The sequence below is a fragment of the Paroedura picta genome, chromosome 2, assembly GCF_049243985.1.
Source record: "Paroedura picta isolate Pp20150507F chromosome 2, Ppicta_v3.0, whole genome shotgun sequence".
In the NCBI taxonomy this organism is placed as follows: Eukaryota; Metazoa; Chordata; class Lepidosauria; order Squamata; family Gekkonidae; genus Paroedura; species Paroedura picta.
In genome coordinates, this window is record NC_135370.1 from 28,494,241 (window position 1) to 28,512,590 (window position 18,350).

At 44.8% G+C, this 18,350-nt stretch overlaps 1 protein-coding gene across 1 annotated transcript in view; it reads left to right on the plus strand.

Moving 5' to 3' along the window:
* The window catches only part of LOC143829132 (aldehyde oxidase 3-like), an 81,592-nt gene that overhangs the window by 29,822 nt on the left and 33,420 nt on the right, over window positions 1-18,350 (plus strand). The window contains exons 15-24 of the mRNA XM_077319522.1: window positions 257-419; window positions 5,171-5,263; window positions 6,652-6,821; window positions 7,952-8,066; window positions 9,249-9,368; window positions 10,470-10,566; window positions 12,001-12,125; window positions 13,957-14,090; window positions 14,833-14,920; window positions 17,669-17,755. Of these exons, the coding sequence (XP_077175637.1) occupies window positions 257-419; window positions 5,171-5,263; window positions 6,652-6,821; window positions 7,952-8,066; window positions 9,249-9,368; window positions 10,470-10,566; window positions 12,001-12,125; window positions 13,957-14,090; window positions 14,833-14,920; window positions 17,669-17,755 (1,192 nt within the window). The remainder of the gene's footprint in view (window positions 1-256; window positions 420-5,170; window positions 5,264-6,651; window positions 6,822-7,951; window positions 8,067-9,248; window positions 9,369-10,469; window positions 10,567-12,000; window positions 12,126-13,956; window positions 14,091-14,832; window positions 14,921-17,668; window positions 17,756-18,350) is intronic.

Consider the following 18,350-nt stretch of genomic DNA (forward strand, 5'->3'; position numbering starts at 1 on the left):
TGCTGTGAGTATGGCCTGGGGATGTCACATCTGGTGGGAGTGTCTGGGTGATGTCACTTCTGGTGACTTCTGAGGGCAGGGCAGGAAGGTGTGGCCTGATGACATCACTTCTGGGTTTTTTTCAAAGCCTGAAGAATGTTTCAGGGGTTTCTCAATAGTAAAAAGGTTGAGAAAGTCTGGTCTATGCATTAAGGCTTTATCTAGACCTACAGATTAGTAAACAAGTAGATGTGTTTACTCATTATGTCTCCTCCAGAAACTGGAATGAGCAGATGTTGGATGACGCTTGCAGTCTCATTCTTGAAGAAATTCAGCTCTCTCCTTCGGCCCTAGGTGGGAACGTGGAATACAGACGAACTCTGCTTGTCAGCTTCTTTTTCAGATTCTATCTGGAAGTGCTGCAAGGTTTAAAGTACATGGTAAGTAGGAATCATATCTGTAGATTCAGGTGGGTAGCCATGTTGATCTGAAGTACCAGAACAAAATGTGAGTCCAAAGGCACCTTTAAGAACCACAAAGTCTTATTCAAGGTGTGAGCTTTCCTTTCTTTTTTTGAGAATTTATTCGTTTTATAAGATAAAATAAAAACAAAAAGACATGAAGATAGAGTACAGTTATATTGACCTCCATTGGTTATAGTTAGCCCTAATTCAACTAATACATTTGTTAACTACCTATGTTTATAGTCTATGTAATAATGCCATAGTTCTTCAAATTCTTCTTTTAGTGTGCTGTTCACTAAGCTGGTTAGCTTTGCCATTTTAGATAATTCTCCCAGTTTATCCAGCCATTACATTACTTGGGGTGAATCCTTTTTCCCCCCTGTTCTTAGTTATAATTATTCTTGCTGCTGTAGTTGCATGGAAAAAAAGTCTTCACCCATCTGAGGAATATTAACTGGCATTACACTTAATAGCGTGTAGTCAGGATACATCGAAAATTTAATATTAAACGACTTTTCTAAAGTAGTATGAATTTTTATCCCAAACTTCATAATTATTTTACATCAGGGGTAGTCAACCTGTGGTCCTCCAGATGTTCATGGACTATAATTCCCATGAGCCCCTGCCAGCAAATGCTGGAGGACCACAGGTTGACTACCCCTGTTTTATATGACTACCACATGTGATAAAAAGGTCCAACCTTATCCTTACATTTCCAACATTTATTATGACATTCTTTAGACATTTTGCTAATTAATTTGGGTGTGACATACCATCTATAATACAATTTGTACCAATTTTCTCTTAATAACTGAGATTTCATATGTTTTACCGTTTTGCCCCACAATAATTCCCACTCATCCAATGGAATGTTTCATTTAAAATTCTGCATCCATTTGATCATACAATTTTTACCTGTTCATCTGCAGTTTCATATTTTAACAACTGCTTATGAATTTGCCCTTGTAAATGAGGTTTAGCATGAAATATAATATTTTCACACTCGGTTAGGGCAGGAACACTGTCCATTTGCTCTTTAAATTCCGCCTTAAAGCTAGTTGTGCTCTGAAGGTATTCAAGTCATCGAATGTCTATCCCCTCTTTGTTGAGTGACTCATATGTTTTTAACTTTCCCATTGCCATCAGCAGATCTTTATATTTTAAAGAGCCTGTTATTTTCTGTTGTGCTTTGTCATAACGGGCCTCAACTGGAAATTTCAACAAAAATGAATTTCCGATTGTTCTTTGTTTATATTTATTCCAGACTAGTCAGAAAGCCCGCTGCATGGGTGAATGCAGCGGGCGCTGGGGGGGGGGGGACGGAGATGGTAGGCGGGGAGAGCTGGTCCGGTAGGATGAGATGGGCCTCCCATTGACAGGCTCACCTGTAGTCTGGAAGGTGGGTGGGGCGGAGGTCAAGAGTGGGTTTGTGGGTTTGCGCCTCCCCCCTGTGGCTCAGCGCTGGCTGCGTTGGGAGCAACCGGCTACTCCAGGCGCTGAAGCACCCAACCCTACTTCCTATCCCCTCCAGATCCATCATTGGCCATTTTGGGAGGGGGAAAACAGGTCAACATGACCATATATGGTCATATATTACACGTTAATGGTGACGTCGGTGTGAGGGACTGGCGGGGAGGCAGGGCAGCATGGCAAGGGCATGGTGGCATTTTGAGTGTCCCTCGTTGGCCTGGGAGCTGGGTGGGTGGCCATGGCAGTGCCACCGCCGAGCCGTATGCAGCACTTGGCCATCCCTGGTGCAGCTGGCACAGCAGCACGGCCTCCTGTGAGCAGCCTGGTGCGTGAGGAGCTTGTCGGTGACAGGACAGTATCCTCAGTGGCAGCATTGGTGCCACCTCCTCCCTCTCGCCACCCCCAGCACCTGGCACTGCCAGCTGGAGGGAGGGGGGCTGGATTGAGGGGCCAGGTGGATTTGAGTCCAGACAGTCTCTGGGGGTGCTTCACGGGTGGCTTCTGGAGGCGGGCACTCCAGGGGCCGGCCTAATCTGGTCTGGATTGGCCCATGTGGGCAGAAACGCAGCTTGGACATCCCAGACAGCACTCCGCCCACAGGGACTTTTCATAAATACTAATCGGAAAAATGGTTAGGATGTTTATTAAAATAAGGGCCCAAGGATTTAGGCCCATTTTTTCTTGACCTTTTGTGCGGGCCATAAAAGATTATGTAAATCAACTTCTAACCCACACTTCTCAAATAATAGGCTTCTTGAAGTTGGCTTAGTGATGTGTTAGCCCTGATAACATAGTCGAATGTAAGTAAAGTTTTAAATTTGAAAAAAATAGAAAGTGTAATTGTTGGCATTGCAGTGTCCTGGGCATTGGGAGACCATGAAGATCTGAGTCTAAACTGCCTCAGGTGATTGGTATTTCTGGACTCTGATGTCCCCAGGGATTATTTACTAAGACAACACAAATAAAGTTTACCCCCCTTATAAACAATTGTTCATAGTGTCTTTCTGATAATAACTATTGGTGGTAACTGAAAGTGAACTGATAAGACTGCTTAGAAAACACCTTTGTTGTTGTTATGTGCGAAGTCGTGTCCGACCCATCGCGACCCCATGGACAATGATCCTCCAGGCCTTCCTGTCCTCTACCATTCCCCGGAGTCCATTTAAGTTTGCACCTACTGCTTCAGTGACTCCATCCATCCACCTCATTCTCTGTCGTCCCCTTCTTCTTTTGCCCTCGATCGCTCCCAGCATTAGGCTCTTCTCCAGGGAGTCCTTCCTTCTCATGAGGTGGCCAAAATATTTGAGTTTCATCTTCAGGATCTGGCCTTCTAAAGAGCAGTCAGGGCTGATCTCCTCTAGGACTGACCGGTTTGTTCGCCTTGCAGTCCAAGGGACTCGCAAGAGTCTTCTCCAGCACCAGAGTTCAAAAGCCTCAATTCTTTGACGCTCGGCCTTCCTTATGGTCCAACTTTCACAGCCATACATTGCAACTGGGAAGACCATAGCCTTGACTAAACGCACTTTTGTTGGCAGGGTGATGTCTCTGCTTTTTAGGATGCTCTCTAGATTTGCCATAGCTTTCCTCCCCAGGAGCAAGCGTCTTATAATTTCTTTGCTGCAGTCCCCATCTGCAGTGATCTTGGAGCCCAGGAAAATAAAATCTGTCACTATCTCCATTTCTTCCCCTTCTATTTGCCAGGAATTGAGAGGGCCGGATGCCATGATCTTTGTTTTCTTGATGTTGAGTTTCAAGCCAACTTTTGCACTCTCCTCCTTCACCCGCATCAACAGGCTCTTTAGTTCCTCTTCACTTTCTGCCATTAGAGTGGTATCATCTGCATATCTGAGGTTGTTGATATTTCTCCCTGCAATCTTGATCCCAATTTGTGACTCCTCTAATCCTGCATTTCTCATGATGTGCTCTGCATACAAGTTAAATAGGCAAGGCGACAGTATACAGCCTTGCCGAACTCCTTTCTCAATTTTGAACCAGTCAGTGATTCCATGTTCAGTTCTCACTGTTGCTTCTTGACCTGCATATAAATTTCTCAAGAGACAAATAAGATGCTCTGGTATTCCCATCTCTTTAAGAACTTGCCACAATTTGTTGTGCTCCACACAATCAAAGGCTTTAGCATAGTCAATGAAGCAGAAGTAGACGTTCTTCTGGTACTCCCTAGCTTTCTCCATGATCCAGCGTATGTTGGCAATTTGATCTCTAGTTCCTCTGCCTCTTCGAAATCCTGCCTGTACTTCTGGAAGTTCTCGGTCCACATATTGCTGGAGCCTAGCTTGTAGGATTTTGAGCATAACTTTGCTAGCATGAGAAATTAGTGCAATGGTGCGGTAGTTTGAACATTCTTTGGCATTGCCCTTCTTTGGGATTGGAATGTAAACTGACCTTTTCCAATCCTGTGGCCATTGTTGAGTTTTCCAAATTTGCTGGCATATTGAGTGTAGCACTTTTACTGCATCGTCCTTCAAGATTTTGAATAGTTCAACTGGAATGCTGTCACCACCACTAGCTTTATTGTTGCTCAGACTTCCTAAGGCCCATTTGACTTCACATTCCAGGATGTCTGGCTCCAGGTCAGTAACTACCCCATTGTGGTCATCAGGGATGTTAAGCTCGCTCTTGTATAGTTCTTCTGTATAATTTTGCCACCTTTGTTTAATCTCTTCTGCTTCTGTGAGGTCCCTACCATTTTGGTCCCTTATCATACCCATCTTTGCATGAAACGTTCTCTTAATATCTCCAATTTTCTTGAAAAGATCTCTGGTCCTCCCGATTCTATTGTTTTCTTCTATTTGTTTGCACTGTTCATTTAAGAAGGCATTCTTATCTCTTCTAGCTTTTCTCTGGAATTCTGCATTCAATTGGGTGTATCTTTCTCTTTCTCCCTTGCCTTTCACTTCCCTTCTCTCCTTAGCTATTTGTAAAGCTTCCTCAGACAGCCATTTTGATTTCTTGCATTTCTTTTTCTTTGGGATGGTTTTAGTCGCTACCTCTTGTACAATGTTGCGAACCTCAGTCCATAGTTCTTCAGGCACTCTGTCTATCAGATCTAATTCCTTAAATCTATTTGTCACCTCCACTGTGTATTCGTCGGGGATATGATTTAGTTCATACCTGAGTGGCCTAGTGCTTTTCCCTACTTTCTTCAATTTAAGCCTAAACACCTTATTTCCCCTAAAAGCCAGCTTTGAAAATATTATCAATATACATTGTCTTCTGAATCTTATCCTTTTTTACAGCATCCATCCAAGTACCCTGGCTTGTCAAAGGAAAACTTGAGTGCCTTGGATGAGTTCCATGACCATCCTCCACGAGGTGTGCAAGAATATCAGGTCAGTGAACTTGTTCTCATAGCGATTTATGTTGTAAGTTGAAGTAAAGCCCGTTGTAGCTGATACAACAGGTGCTAGCATGGGTTGAGTTGGAGAAATAGCAAAGAGAGAGATTTGGAAAGAAAGAGAGTGACTAAGAAATAGAGAGAAAGAGGATAGAGAGAGAGAAGAAAAGAGAAAGGAAAAAGTGAGTGAGAACAAGAAGTATAGGTAGAAGAGAGAGAGAGAAATAGAAAAAAGAACAGAGATACAAACAGAGAAAGAGAGGGAGAAAAAGACAGAGATATAGAAGGAGAGATGCAGAAAGAGGTAGAAAAGAAAGAGAGAGTAGAGAGAGAGAAAGTGGGGTAGGGCTGGTGGGGAGTCTCCCAGGCTGGCCAGGGCTTTTCGTGCCCGGTGAGCTTAGGAGAGGTGGCGGCAGACAGCCTTCCCAGGTGCTCTTCCCGGCCCATGGGGGAGTGGAGCCAGCCCTCCCCCTGCAGTCCCTGGTGGGACAGGGGGCTTTCTGGCCCCGCCAGGCCTCCCCTCCTGCACTCACCAGCTCTCCAGCGGGCTGTCAACGCAGTGGACAGGAGCACAATGGCAGCCAATTCACCAGAGCGCTTCTGGCCAGGGTTGTGGGGGTGGGCAGTAGTGGGGCCAGGTCAATGAGGAAGCGCACAGTGAACATGCTCCGCCCAGGAGGGCTTAGCCCTTTTATATATATGGTTACAGATAAGTAATATCTGGTGTACAAAGAAGAAGAGAAGAAGAACCTGCAGAGCCCAGCAAGAAGTCAGCTAGATAGGATAATGAGGTTAGGACCTTCTCTCCTGTTAAGTGTCATTCCTTCCCTGTCTCCAGATTGCTATAGTCCTGTGAAAGCTGTTCTGACAGGGCTCGGTCATCCCCACCTACCTCCCAAAGTATCTGTGGTGGGGAGAGGAAGGAAAGGTGATTGTAAGCCACTTTGAGACACTTTCTGGTAGAGAAAAATGGCGTATAAGAAACAACTCTTCTTCTTCCAATAATTATAATAGTGTTCCTTAAGTTCTGGACCCAATAGTCAACCAGTAGTATCTGAAATTCAGCCTCCTCTTGAGTCCAATGTAGTAGATATCTCCAAAGAACACTACCTGGCATGACCTTATTTATTCATTTATTATTGCCTGATCCCATCAGATCTCAGAAGCTTAGCAGGGCCAACCATGGCTAGTTTTTGGATGGGAAACTTCCAAGCATTTGCGTGGTAATTACTCAAAGGCACACTAGGATTCACAGCACAGAGGCAGGTAATGGCAGACCACCTCCAAGCATCCCTTACCTGGCTGCCAGACAATCCTCGGTTCTCCTGGCTATACTACCCATGCCATACCATAAGTAAATAATTAATAAATCCTCACTGACAGGATGTCGACCCTCAGCAGCCTCCTCAAGACCCCGTGGGGCGGCCCATCATGCACGAGTCTGGGATTAAGCATGCCACTGGCGAGGCCGTCTTCTGCGATGACATTGGTCCAATTGATGGACAGCTCCACATGGCGGTGGTGACCAGCACAAGAGCCCATGCGAAGATTCTGTAAGTGGCAACATTAAGGGTGTCTGTGAGGAAACTGTGGCCAAATGGAAACACAGGTCAGGTGCTATCTACATTTGTTTGATTCAAGAATGGGCTAGATTACAGAGGTAGTCAACCTGTGGTCCTCCAGATGTCCATGGACTACAATTCCCATGAGCCCCTGCCAGTGTTTGGAATTGTAGTCCATAGACATCTGGAGGACCACAGGTTGACTACCCCTAGGCTAGAACATGGAGTGGGTAATGGCAAGTATAGAGCAGGTATAAAGACAATACACATTTTTTTACGTACAAACACAAGGGGAGGGGGATTTGACTGCATATGGACCATGCAGCTAAGCCCCTCAAGGCTTCCATGATCAAATCATGCTTACCTTATGCCTCCCTGTTCATCATTCAGGGGACATCTAGAGCTTTTCTCTTCTTTCAAATATTTGGTCAAATAATCCAGGATTTTAAAACTTAGATACTTTCCACCCCATTGGTTCTGGCCCCACACTGCTTTGGTTTATCTCCTGATTTTTCTGTGTATCTTTGTGCCTTTAGTCTTTGCTTTGGTTTCTGGACCACACCAATTTTTTTCCCTGTTCTTTTGAAACGAATTTTAATCTCAGTTTTTTTTAATGGAAGTCCTTTTCCTCAGACATAACATTTCTGCCAGTTTTCTTTGCCCTGCCCACTACTACATACCTCTAGCCCACTTTTCAATGACTGGACTGTCATCATCGTAAAGCTGCTGCCTCTCCTACCCTCCACTTTGAAGATGAGTGGTTTCGTTTTCGATTTTTTTAAGTCAGTAAAATACTGATTTATAAAAATAGCATAGTAATGACAGGTTTAGTATTGTAGCATCATCATCATCATCATCATCATCATCATCATTATTATTATTATTATTATTATTATTCAGGAAATTCAGGAGCGGAAGGTGTAGAAAAGCCTAAATTTGCTTCAGGCATGAGTGGTTTCTCTGTTCAGTTATGCATATGACATATAAGAAAAGTATATATTCATTTTAGCTCTTGAATGCTTTTGTTTGAATTATAAACAGCCTCCTGCATTCATGGGTTTAGTGCATTGTCTCTCCTGTGGACTGGGACATAGGACTTCATACTGCTTTCCTGTTTCCAGATCCATCGATATATCAGAAGCCTTAGAAGCACCAGGGGTGGTCACTGTGGTGTCAGCAGCTGATATTCCGGGGGAAAATGGCAATGAGCATGAGAAAGTGTTTGCTGAAGATGAGGTACTTCTTGGTGTTGACCACCTTCTACATATACTTTCCCAACCACCAAAGTTTCCAGTTTACAGATATCCTGCTTACATGAATACTCTTGAAAACATGAACACATTAAGATGCATGATCTGCTGCCAGAGGGGAAGGGGGAGCTCACCACCTCCTTAGATAGATGATTCCACTATCAAATTGACTGCAATCCCCCCCCAATATCAAATTAATAAATATTTGATTTCTTACCCACCGCCCCCAGAAATGCTGGCTCATGACGGGTTACAGTGATAAAACCCCCAAAATCAGCAATAAAAGTATAAAAACAATCCCCACCTTAAAAACCCCAATGGTAAATGCAAACCTCATCCTCTCCCCTCCCCTCCACCCCTCGTGTCTCAGGGGGATTAAAGGGGGATGACCTGCTGTCCTGGCTAAGTTGAGGAAGGCCCCCTGATCTTAATGACCTCAGCCTCAACCAAATGCTTGGTGGAAGAGCTCCATCTTGCAGATCCAGCAGAACTGCGAAAGCTCTTTCAGTGCCCTTAGCCCTTCCAGGAGCTCATCCCACCAGGACAGGGCCAGAACCAAAATGGCCAGGCATACTTCCCATGGGCCTGGGGCCATCAACAGATTAGCACCCACACAGCACAAGGCCCTGTGGGGTGCATAAGAAGATAGGTGGTCCTTCACGTGGGGCCCAGACTGTGTGGGGCCCAGACCATGGATGGCCTTGAAGGTTAATACCAGAACTTTGAACTTGATTCGGTATGCAGCTGGGAACCAGTTCAGCTGCCTCAGCACTGACTGGATATGGGCCCCCAAGGTGTTCCAGTGAGGCCCCTAGCAGCTGCATTCTGCACTAGCTGCAATTTCCGGGTCAGGGACAAGGGCAGGCCCATATACTGTGAGTTACAGAAGTCAGTCCTGGAGGTCACCGTGTAGTTTAAACCCATTACTGCAAGTCCTATCCTCTGCTGTCAACAGGAATTGCTCTCTGCCCTGCTCCAAGTGACCTTTCAAGTACTTAAAGAGGTCTTTCAGAGAAGCAAGGGACTTCAGGGTTGGGCACAACACTGTTTGGAAAATTGCCTTCTTAGACTGAACAAAGTTTTTTGGAGAAGATTAAAAAGTGTACTGTCACTGTAATAGTGTTAAATCTGTTTACCTTACTGTCTGTTGCTTGGTTATGTCATGCAGGTAATATACATTGGTCACATTATCTGTGGAGTGGTTGCAGAGACCTATGAGCTTGCCAAGGAGGCCACCAAAAAAGTGAAGATAGAGTACCAAGATCTAGAACTGAATCTGACAATTGAGGTAAAAATCACTGTTGTTTTATGGAATAGCATGATATTTTGCTTGTCCTGGCTTAACTGTTGGAACTTCCATCCAGTAGGGAGAGTTGTAGGACAACACCTCCAGGCATTAGCTGGTTGTCATAATCATTATGACTAGTCATAGAACTGAGGAAGGAGAGAGAGAACTGTAGTCTCAAATGTTCTTTATCTGAGGCACAATTAAAGCAAGGGTATACAGTGATCATGGTCTTCTGGTTGACCACCGAGCACTAGTTAATTAATAGGACTCTTATGAAGAACGCTGGGCTAAGTCAGCCTTGGTCTCTGATTTGATCAAGTATGTCCAAAAGTGGTCACTTAACGCAGGGGTAGTCAACCTGTGGTCCTCCAGATGTTCATGGACTACAATTCCCACGAGCCCCTGCCAGTGTTTGCTGGCAGGGGCTCATGGGAATTGTAGTCCATAAACATCTGGAGGACCACAGGTTGACTACCCCTGACTTAACGTGATGGTATTTACTTTGTGCCATATTTGTAGTTAAACCATCAACCTGAAGAGCCAGACTTCCTTCTCTTCCTGACATGATACCTCCAATTCAGGAAAGCTTGTAGCTTACCTGTTCCTTCAGTGGCAGATGTTTCAGGGTAGGACCCAACTGCCAACCACTAGCCCCATTGAACCATACTTATTCTTCTGAACCATGGGGCAAGAGCCATCTTCTCCATCTTTGAAAAATGTTAAGCAGAGGCTGGATAGCCATCTGATGGAGAGCCTGATTCTGTGAAGGTTCAAGGGGGTGGCAGGTTACAGTGGATGAGCGATTGGGATGTGGGTGTCCTGCATAGTGCGAGGGATTGGACTAGATGACCCTGGAGGTCCCTTCCAAATCTGTTATTCTATGATTCTGGGAAGAGAAGGCCATTGTAAGCTACTTCGAGACTCCATGTAGTGAAAAGCATGGTATAAAAACCAACTCTTCTTAGAGTAAGTTAAACGCAGTGCAGTTTTACTAGGAAAAAAGTCCACGTGTCTTGAAGAGCCACAAAATGGGGAGAGCAATGTGGTCATGCTTTTGATTATCTTCTGGGATGGAATGTCATATTTTTGCCATTCTCTCAGGATGCCATTCAGCATAATTCATATTTCTCAGAAGAAAAGAAAATTGAACAAGGAAATGTTGAAGACGCCTTTCAGACAGTTGACAGAATTATTGAAGGTAAAGCTCTGGGTGGGCCCCTAGTTGTGTTACTGATCTTCTAAGAGGGCAAGTCAATTCATATGAGTTATTTACTGCACATGAGCTTTTCTCTGGAAGATCAGTTGGCTTGCTGGTTATCATTGGATAACAACTCACGTTACCCAAAAACAATGCTTATGTGAACTCAACCTTGGTTGGTCTGTTCCAGAACCTTCTGGCTGTAGGTTTTCATTTTTTTTTAAATAATCAAAGTATTCTTTGCAAGTTTCCTCCCTCAGTCCCCCTATAAGAGCCAGTTTGGTGTAGTGGTTAGGACTTCTAATCTGGCATGCCGGGTTCGATTCTTCACTCCCCCACATGCAGCCAGCTGGGTGACCTTGGGCTCGCCACAGCACTGATAAAACTGTTCTGACCGAGCAATGATATCAGGACTCTCTCAGCCTCACCCGCCTCACAGGGTGTCTGTTGTGGGGAGAGGAAAGGGAAGAAGATTGTAAGCTGCTTTGAGACTCCTTTGGGTAGAGAAAAGCGGCACATAAGAATCCACTCTTCTTCTTCTTCTTCTTCTTCTTCTTCTTCTTCTTCTTCTTCTTCTTCTTCTTCTTCTTCTTCTTCTTCTATAAGGACTTCAGAAGAGCCCTGCTGAATCAGACCAATAGTCTCCCACAGTGGCCAATCAGCTCCTCTAGCAGGCCAATAAGAAGGCATATGGGTCAAGGCCTTCCTAAGAACATAAATAGAACCCTGCTATATGAGACCAAATATTTCTCTAGTCCAGCATCCTGACTCATGCAAGTGCCAACCAGTTTCTCTGGAGAGCCAACAACAGGGCACAGGGGCTGTGGCCTTCCTAAGAACATAAGAAGAACCCTGCTGCATCAGACCAATTCTAGTCCAGCCTCCTGTCTCACGCAGGGGCCATTGTGACCCCTCAGTCACAATGGCCAGTAGCCATAGATAGACTTCTAGAGCAGCAGCATTTTACTGGGAGATTGAGATGTTCTCCTATTGGCTCCTAATACTGCCATTTTTCAGATTCGTGACCAGTCATTCTTGGGGGGGGGACAACAATTGAACTCTTTGGTTGTGTAAAGAGCAAAGGGGAATGGTGGGCAGATAATGTCATATCAGGGGCAAGCAAGGTAATCCCGAGATCATATGGTAAAAAGTACCATCAAATTGCAGCCAATATGGTTTTCAAGGGAAGAGTTTTCAAGGCAAGAGAAGGTCAGAGGTGCCTCCAAGATCTGATGAGTGGAGCTAGCCTGGGTCATCCAGGTCACAGCCAGATGGTACATCCGAGATTAGGGTTCTATAGTAGCATTGCCCAAGTGTATATTAAGACAATGTATTCAGTTACAAATTGTATAAAAATCAACTTGGATAGGGAAATTACTTGGGGAAATGGTCAAAATGAACTTCAAGTGCTTCCCCTTCATTTGACCTTCACAGGTGAAAATCACATTGGAGGGCAAAAGCATTTTTACTTGGAAACCAACTCTACCGTTGTGATTCCAAGGAAAGAGGACAATGAAATGGATATCTACGTCTCAACCCAGGATGCTTCAAGTGTACAGGTTGCTCAAGGCTTTGATTCCCAACATCACTCTTTCAACAGTTATAATTGGATAGCTATGGCCCACCTACCCCACCAGCATAAAGAAAGTGTGTAATGAATCCCACCGACATGTAGAATTCATAGAATCATAGAGTTGGAAGGGGCCATACAGGCCATCTAGTCCAACCCCCTGCTCAACGCAGGATCAGCCCTAAGCATCCTAAAGCATCCAAGAAAAGTGTGTATCCAACCTTTGCTTGAAGACTGCCAGTGAGGGGGAGTTCACCACCTCCTTAGGCAGTCTATTCCACTGCTGAATTACTCTCACTGTGAAAATTTTTTTCCTGATATCTAGCCTATATCGTTGTACTTGAAGTTTAAACCCATTACTGCGCGTCCTCTCCTCTGCAGCCAATGGGAACAGCCTCCTGCCCTCCTCCAAGTGACAACCTTTCAAATACTTAAAGAGGGCTATCATGTCCCCTCTCAACCTCCTTTTGAGAGCCCACACAGCTGTATCCAATGAAAGAGAAGGACACAAACCATCAAAGTACTGTCAGGAACTATTGTTTTGCTGTCAGTTATCTTAAGATGTGACAAGTGGTCCGTCATTTCCAACAAAATAAAAAGCCCACCCATTCAAGTATATTGAGAGAACTGTTACAGGAGCCTTGTAATAAGCCCCGCCCCCCAATGTTAAGAGAGTTCATGGTGTGTTAACTCGTACTGATATTGTTTCTAGTTATTATTTCTCCCCAGTATTGTTTCTCCTTTAAACCCCAGAAAATATGCTTGACTATGAGCAACAGTAGGACACCGTGGGCTCTAATGTCTTTATATTTGTTTATATATAAACAATGCCCTAATAGACCTGCACGGTTGGTTATTATTATTATTATTATTATTAGATTAGATTAGATTTATTACCCGCCACTCCCAGGCAAGCTTGCTCGTGGCAGGTTACAGATTAAAACCCCACAATAAAACCCCACAAAACACAATAATCTTAACATTGTCATCTCTTCCCAGTGGTGAAAATACACAATGATCCTAAACCCACCCACTCCTTCCCTCCCACTCTTCATACCTCTGACCCATGCCTTGAGGGGAGATGTAATAAGGGTAGCCTGATGTTCCAGCTGTTCAGAGGAGCACCCACTGATATAAACTGCTCCAGCCTCAACCAAAAGCCTGGTAGAAGAGCTCCATCTTGCAGGCCCTGGGGAACCCAGAGAGCTCCGACAGGGCCCTCAGCTCATCTGGGAGCTCATTCCACCAGGTGGGGGCCAGGACCAAAAAGGCCCTGACCCTGGTCGAGGCCAGGCATACTTCCAGGGCACCCAGGATCCTCAACAGATTCAAACCCATAGAACATAATGTCCTGTGGGGGGCATAAAGAGATAAGTGGGCCCGCAGGTAGGCAGGACCCAGGCCACGTATAGCCTTAAAGGTCAAGACCAATACCTTGAACTTGATTTGGAAACTAACTGGCCATCTTTTCAGCCATCTTTGCTGTGCAGTTTTGATCTCCCTATTTTGTGCAAAATAAGCTTTTCGCTTCCCTTCATATAGATGTTTCTTGCCTAACTTCCTTTGGATTATTGGAACTTTTGCTATTTGGGGTTTGGTGCATTTGCATGAAAATTTGAGGACTAACAGGATGGAGTAAGGCAGGGGTAGTCAAACTGCGGCCCTCCAGATGTCCATGGACTACAATTCCCAGGAGCCCCTGCCAGCATTCGCTGGCAGGGGCTCCTGGGAATTGTAGTCCATGGACATCTGGAGGGCCGCAGTTTGACTACCCCTGGAGTAAGTCTGCATATCATATCCTGCCTTTTCTTCTCTTACAGCAATTAGTGGCTACAACGTTGGGTGTCCGGTCCAGCAGGATCAGGTGCCACACAACACGAGTGGGTGGAGCTTTTGGAGGGAAAACTTCCAAACCTCCGTTTTTTGCAGGTGCGGCAGCGGTGGCAGCACAGAAGTAAGAACTCTTGTCCATGTTCTTAAAAATCATCTGACACCTTCTTCCAACTTCTGGATTTAGGGAGTGAGGAACCACAGGGTTGTTTATATCTTCTCACATACACATCTCTCCATTGCCCCTCCTGTCTCTAATTTTGACCGTATGTGTGTCTCAAGATCCCCCATGGCCATAATAATTAAATGCGTGAGAGCTTGGTGTGAGAGCCAGCTTGGTGTAGTGCTTAGGAGTGCGGACTTCTAATCTGGCGAGCCGGGTTCGATTCTGCGCTTCCCCACATGCAACCAGCTGGGTGATCTTGGGCTCAACACAGCAATGAGAAAGCGGTTCAGACCGAGCAGTGATATCAGGGCTCTCTCAGCCTCACCCACCTCACAGGGTGTCTTTTGTGGGGAGAGGAAAGGGAAGGCGATTGGAAGCCACTTTGAGACTCCTTTGGGTAGAGAAAAGCAGCATATAATAACCAACTCTTCTTTTTCTATCTCACAGGGTGTCTGTTGTGGGGAGAGGAAAGAAAAGGTGATTGTAAGCCGCTTTGAGACTCCTTCAGGTAGAGAAAAGTGGCTTATAAGAACCAATTCTTCTTCTTTTCTTCTTCTTTCCTGTATTTTAACTTTACAAGAGGAGTTTTTTGTACATTGTAATTTTGGAGTAGAGTATGCGATTAGTACTGGATCTTTATCCTGCTAGCATTGTATCTTAAAGTTACCACGAGGCCATTTCTGTTTTGTTTCTTTTTCAGAACCGGCTGTCCAGTCCGCTTTACCCTGGAACGAGATACTGACATGATCGTATTTGGGGGTCGGCACCCTTTCGTGGGGAAGTATAAAGTAAGCAGAATGGCTTCTGATGTGTTCAGTTTGGTTCACTCATACAAGATGTAATTTTCACATCCTTGACATTTTATTTATTTTATTTATATATCGAATTTATAACCCACCCCTGTTGGCCCGGCCCAGCCATCTTTTTCTCACTATGCTTTCTCCCCAGAATGACTTGGCCCTAGAATCAAGTGGGTAGCCATGTAGATCTGAAGCATTAGAGCAAAAGATTGGGTCCAGTGATGCCTTTAAGACCAACAAAGCTTGTTCAGGGTGCAAGCTTTCCTGTGCATGCCCTTCCTGTGCATGCCCACTTATTTAGACCAAGTGAAATGGGAATTAACAGTTCATACCTATAGGTGCCACGTTACCAACCCATAAGTATGGGCTGTTAGTTCCCATTTCATTTTGTTTGAAGAGGTGTGCCTGCACACGAAAGAAGAAGAAGGAGAAGGAGAAGGAGAAGGAAGGAGAAGGAGAAGGAAGGAGAAGGAGAAGGAGAAGGAGAAGGAGAAGGAGAAGGAGAAGGAGAAGGAGAAGGAGAAGGAGAAGGAGAAGGAAGGAGAAGGAGAAGGAGAAGGAGAAAGAGAAGGAAGGAGAAGGAGAAGGAAGGAGAAGGAGAAGGAGGAGGAGGAGGAGGAGGAGGAGGAGGAGGAGGAGAAGGAGAAGGAGAAGAAGAGTTGGTTCTTATATGCTGCTTTTCCCTACCCGAAGGAGGCTCAAAGCGGCTTACAGTCGCCTTCCCATTCCTCTCCCCACAACAGACACCCTGTGAGGTGGGTGAGGCTGAGGGAGCCCTGATATCGCTGCTCGGTCAGAACAGCTTTATCAGTGCCATGGCGAGCCCTAGGTCACCCAGCTGGATGCATGTGGGGGAGTGCAGAATCGAACCCAGCATGCCAGATTAGAAGTCCACACTCCTAACCCCTACACCAAACTGGCACCAAAGCTGACACCATGAATAAAACTCCATTGAAAAAAGTGCCACGGGACTGAAATTCCGCCTTATAAGTAATTACATGCTGTATAAGCCTGTCGGCAACGAAAAGAAGAATATTATGTAGGCTGTGCTGAACAGAAGGAACGGTAGAATTAGAAACTAAGCATTTGGCCTGATTCTGTACCCTGTTACTAGCAACACTTCTCCAGGATACTTTAAACTACAAGTACAACGATATAGGCTAGATATCAGGAAAAACATTTTCACAGTCAGAGTAGTTCAGCAGTGGAATAAGCTGCCTAAGGAGGCGGTGAGCTCCCCCTCACTGGCAGTCTTCAAGCAGAGGTTGGATACACACTTTTCTTGGATGTTTTAGGATGCTTAGGGCTGATCCTGCGTAGAGCAGGGGGTTGGACTAGATGGCCTGTGTGGCCCCTTCCAACTCTATGATTCTTTGATTATAGGATTTTGTGGAAGCTTCTCGGAGCCTGATTACCTGAGTTCTCTTTGAATGGAGATGCCAGGGACTAGTACATCTCTCAATAAAGCACAGGGCAAAAGTGTGTCTCTCGTTTGGGTAATATATAGGGTTGCCAGCTCTGGGCTGGGAAATTCCTTGAGATTTGTAGTGGATCCTGGGGAAGGCAGGATTTGAGGAGTGGAAGGACCTCCATGAGCCATCATGCCACAGCAGTCTTCCCAAGCAGCCCTTTTCTTCAGTGGAAGTGGTCTCTGAAGTCCGGAGATCAGGTGTTGTTTCAGATCTCTAAGCCCCACCTGGAAGATGGCAGCTCTGGATATATTAGAATTATATGGTGCCCATCAGTTGTCCATTAATTGATATAATTTCATTCAATATATTATAAAATATAGAAAAGACCACTAAAAATATTGTCCCATCCTATATTACCAAACAATTCTCAACTGGTACGCTTGTCAAAACCTTTGGTTTTCTTTCTTTTTATTCCTTTTCAGACTTGGGTTTTGTTTTGCAGGTGAAGCAATATAGATCGGGATTGGGTGGGATACTAACTACTGTACTGATACTATATGCCCAAATAACTCTATGGCACAATGTATTTTCTTAAAACACAGCTCTGTTCTCTTTTCAATTTATAAAACCGGTAATAGAATTAATTACACGGAAGTTTAAAATGTAGCAAAGCCTCTTCTTTAAAGCATTGTAAACCTTGGAATCTCTTTTTGCTGCCTGTAGGGAAAAAATCCCACAAATTTCACAGAACACTTTTCTTCATGCTCATTTCCCCACTTTTGTAATCCCGTTGCTTTTTTGGGGGGCGGGAGGAGTTACCAGCTCTCCCCTTTAGTGGTCAGTTCAATATTACATTGCTTTATGTTCAAATTAAAAATCTGCCGTTTAAATTTGTAGGGATATATGCTAGAGTAGACATCAAGTGTTGTAATATTGAGTTGACCACTGGTGGGAACATGCGGAGCATCAAGCAAATGGAAGAAGAAGAATTGGTTCTTATATGATGCTTTTCTCTACCCGAAGGAGTCTCAAGTGGCGTACAGTCGCCTTTCCTTTCCTCTCCCCACAACAGACACCCTGTGAGGTGGGTGAGGCTGAGAGAGCCCTGATATTGCTGCCAGATTAGAAGTCCACACTCCTAACCACTACACCAAGCTGACTCTCACACCAAGCTCTCACACATTTACTTATTATGGCCATGGGGGATCTTGCAGGAAGACACAAACAAGGGAAATGAGAATGAGGGAAAACCCAGAGTGATGAGTTACACATTTGAGCCTACTAAAATATTTTATTTCTCACTTCTCTAACACTTTGCTTTTAGGTGGGATTTATGAATGATGGTAGAATCAGAGCTGTTGACCTTATGTACTATGTAAATGGAGGCTGTACGTTGGATGTTTCTGATATGGTAAGTTACGGTACTCATAATTCAGGAACACATTCACAATTAGAAAATTGAGATGAAATTGTTTGGTTCTGCCTCGCTGGATTCTTTCTGCGGCCCTTCAGGCCAAGTGTCATAAAACTATAAATCCTTCCCTGGTTCCTAGCCTCCTCTGCAGTCCACTGTAGTTCCCAGTGGGGTCCTGTTATCTATCTGATTCCAACAACCTTGTTGGGCTAGCAGAGACGAAACAGAATTGTAACTGTTTGGATCAAAGCGGAGCCATCTGGCTCGGCTGGGAAACTTTGCACCTCTTGGTATCTCTTCCTCTCCTGCCTAAACCTTAACCCCCCTCCCTTATAGGGCCACCTCTATAAGAATCCCCTAATGTTTACTGTGCCTTTGTATCTTCCAAGACCTATGCTCAATGGGTCTTGCCGTGCATCTGTTCTTCGTACTGTCTGTTTAATAAAGCTACTTTTGGATTTTCACCTACCTGGAAATCCTGGATGTTCCTTTATCACGGACTTTACTACCAGGGCTTGGCCTGATCCCTGACACTGCTTAGACTGGGCGGTGGAATTTTTTGGACTTTGCTTGTTGGAGTAGAAACACCCTT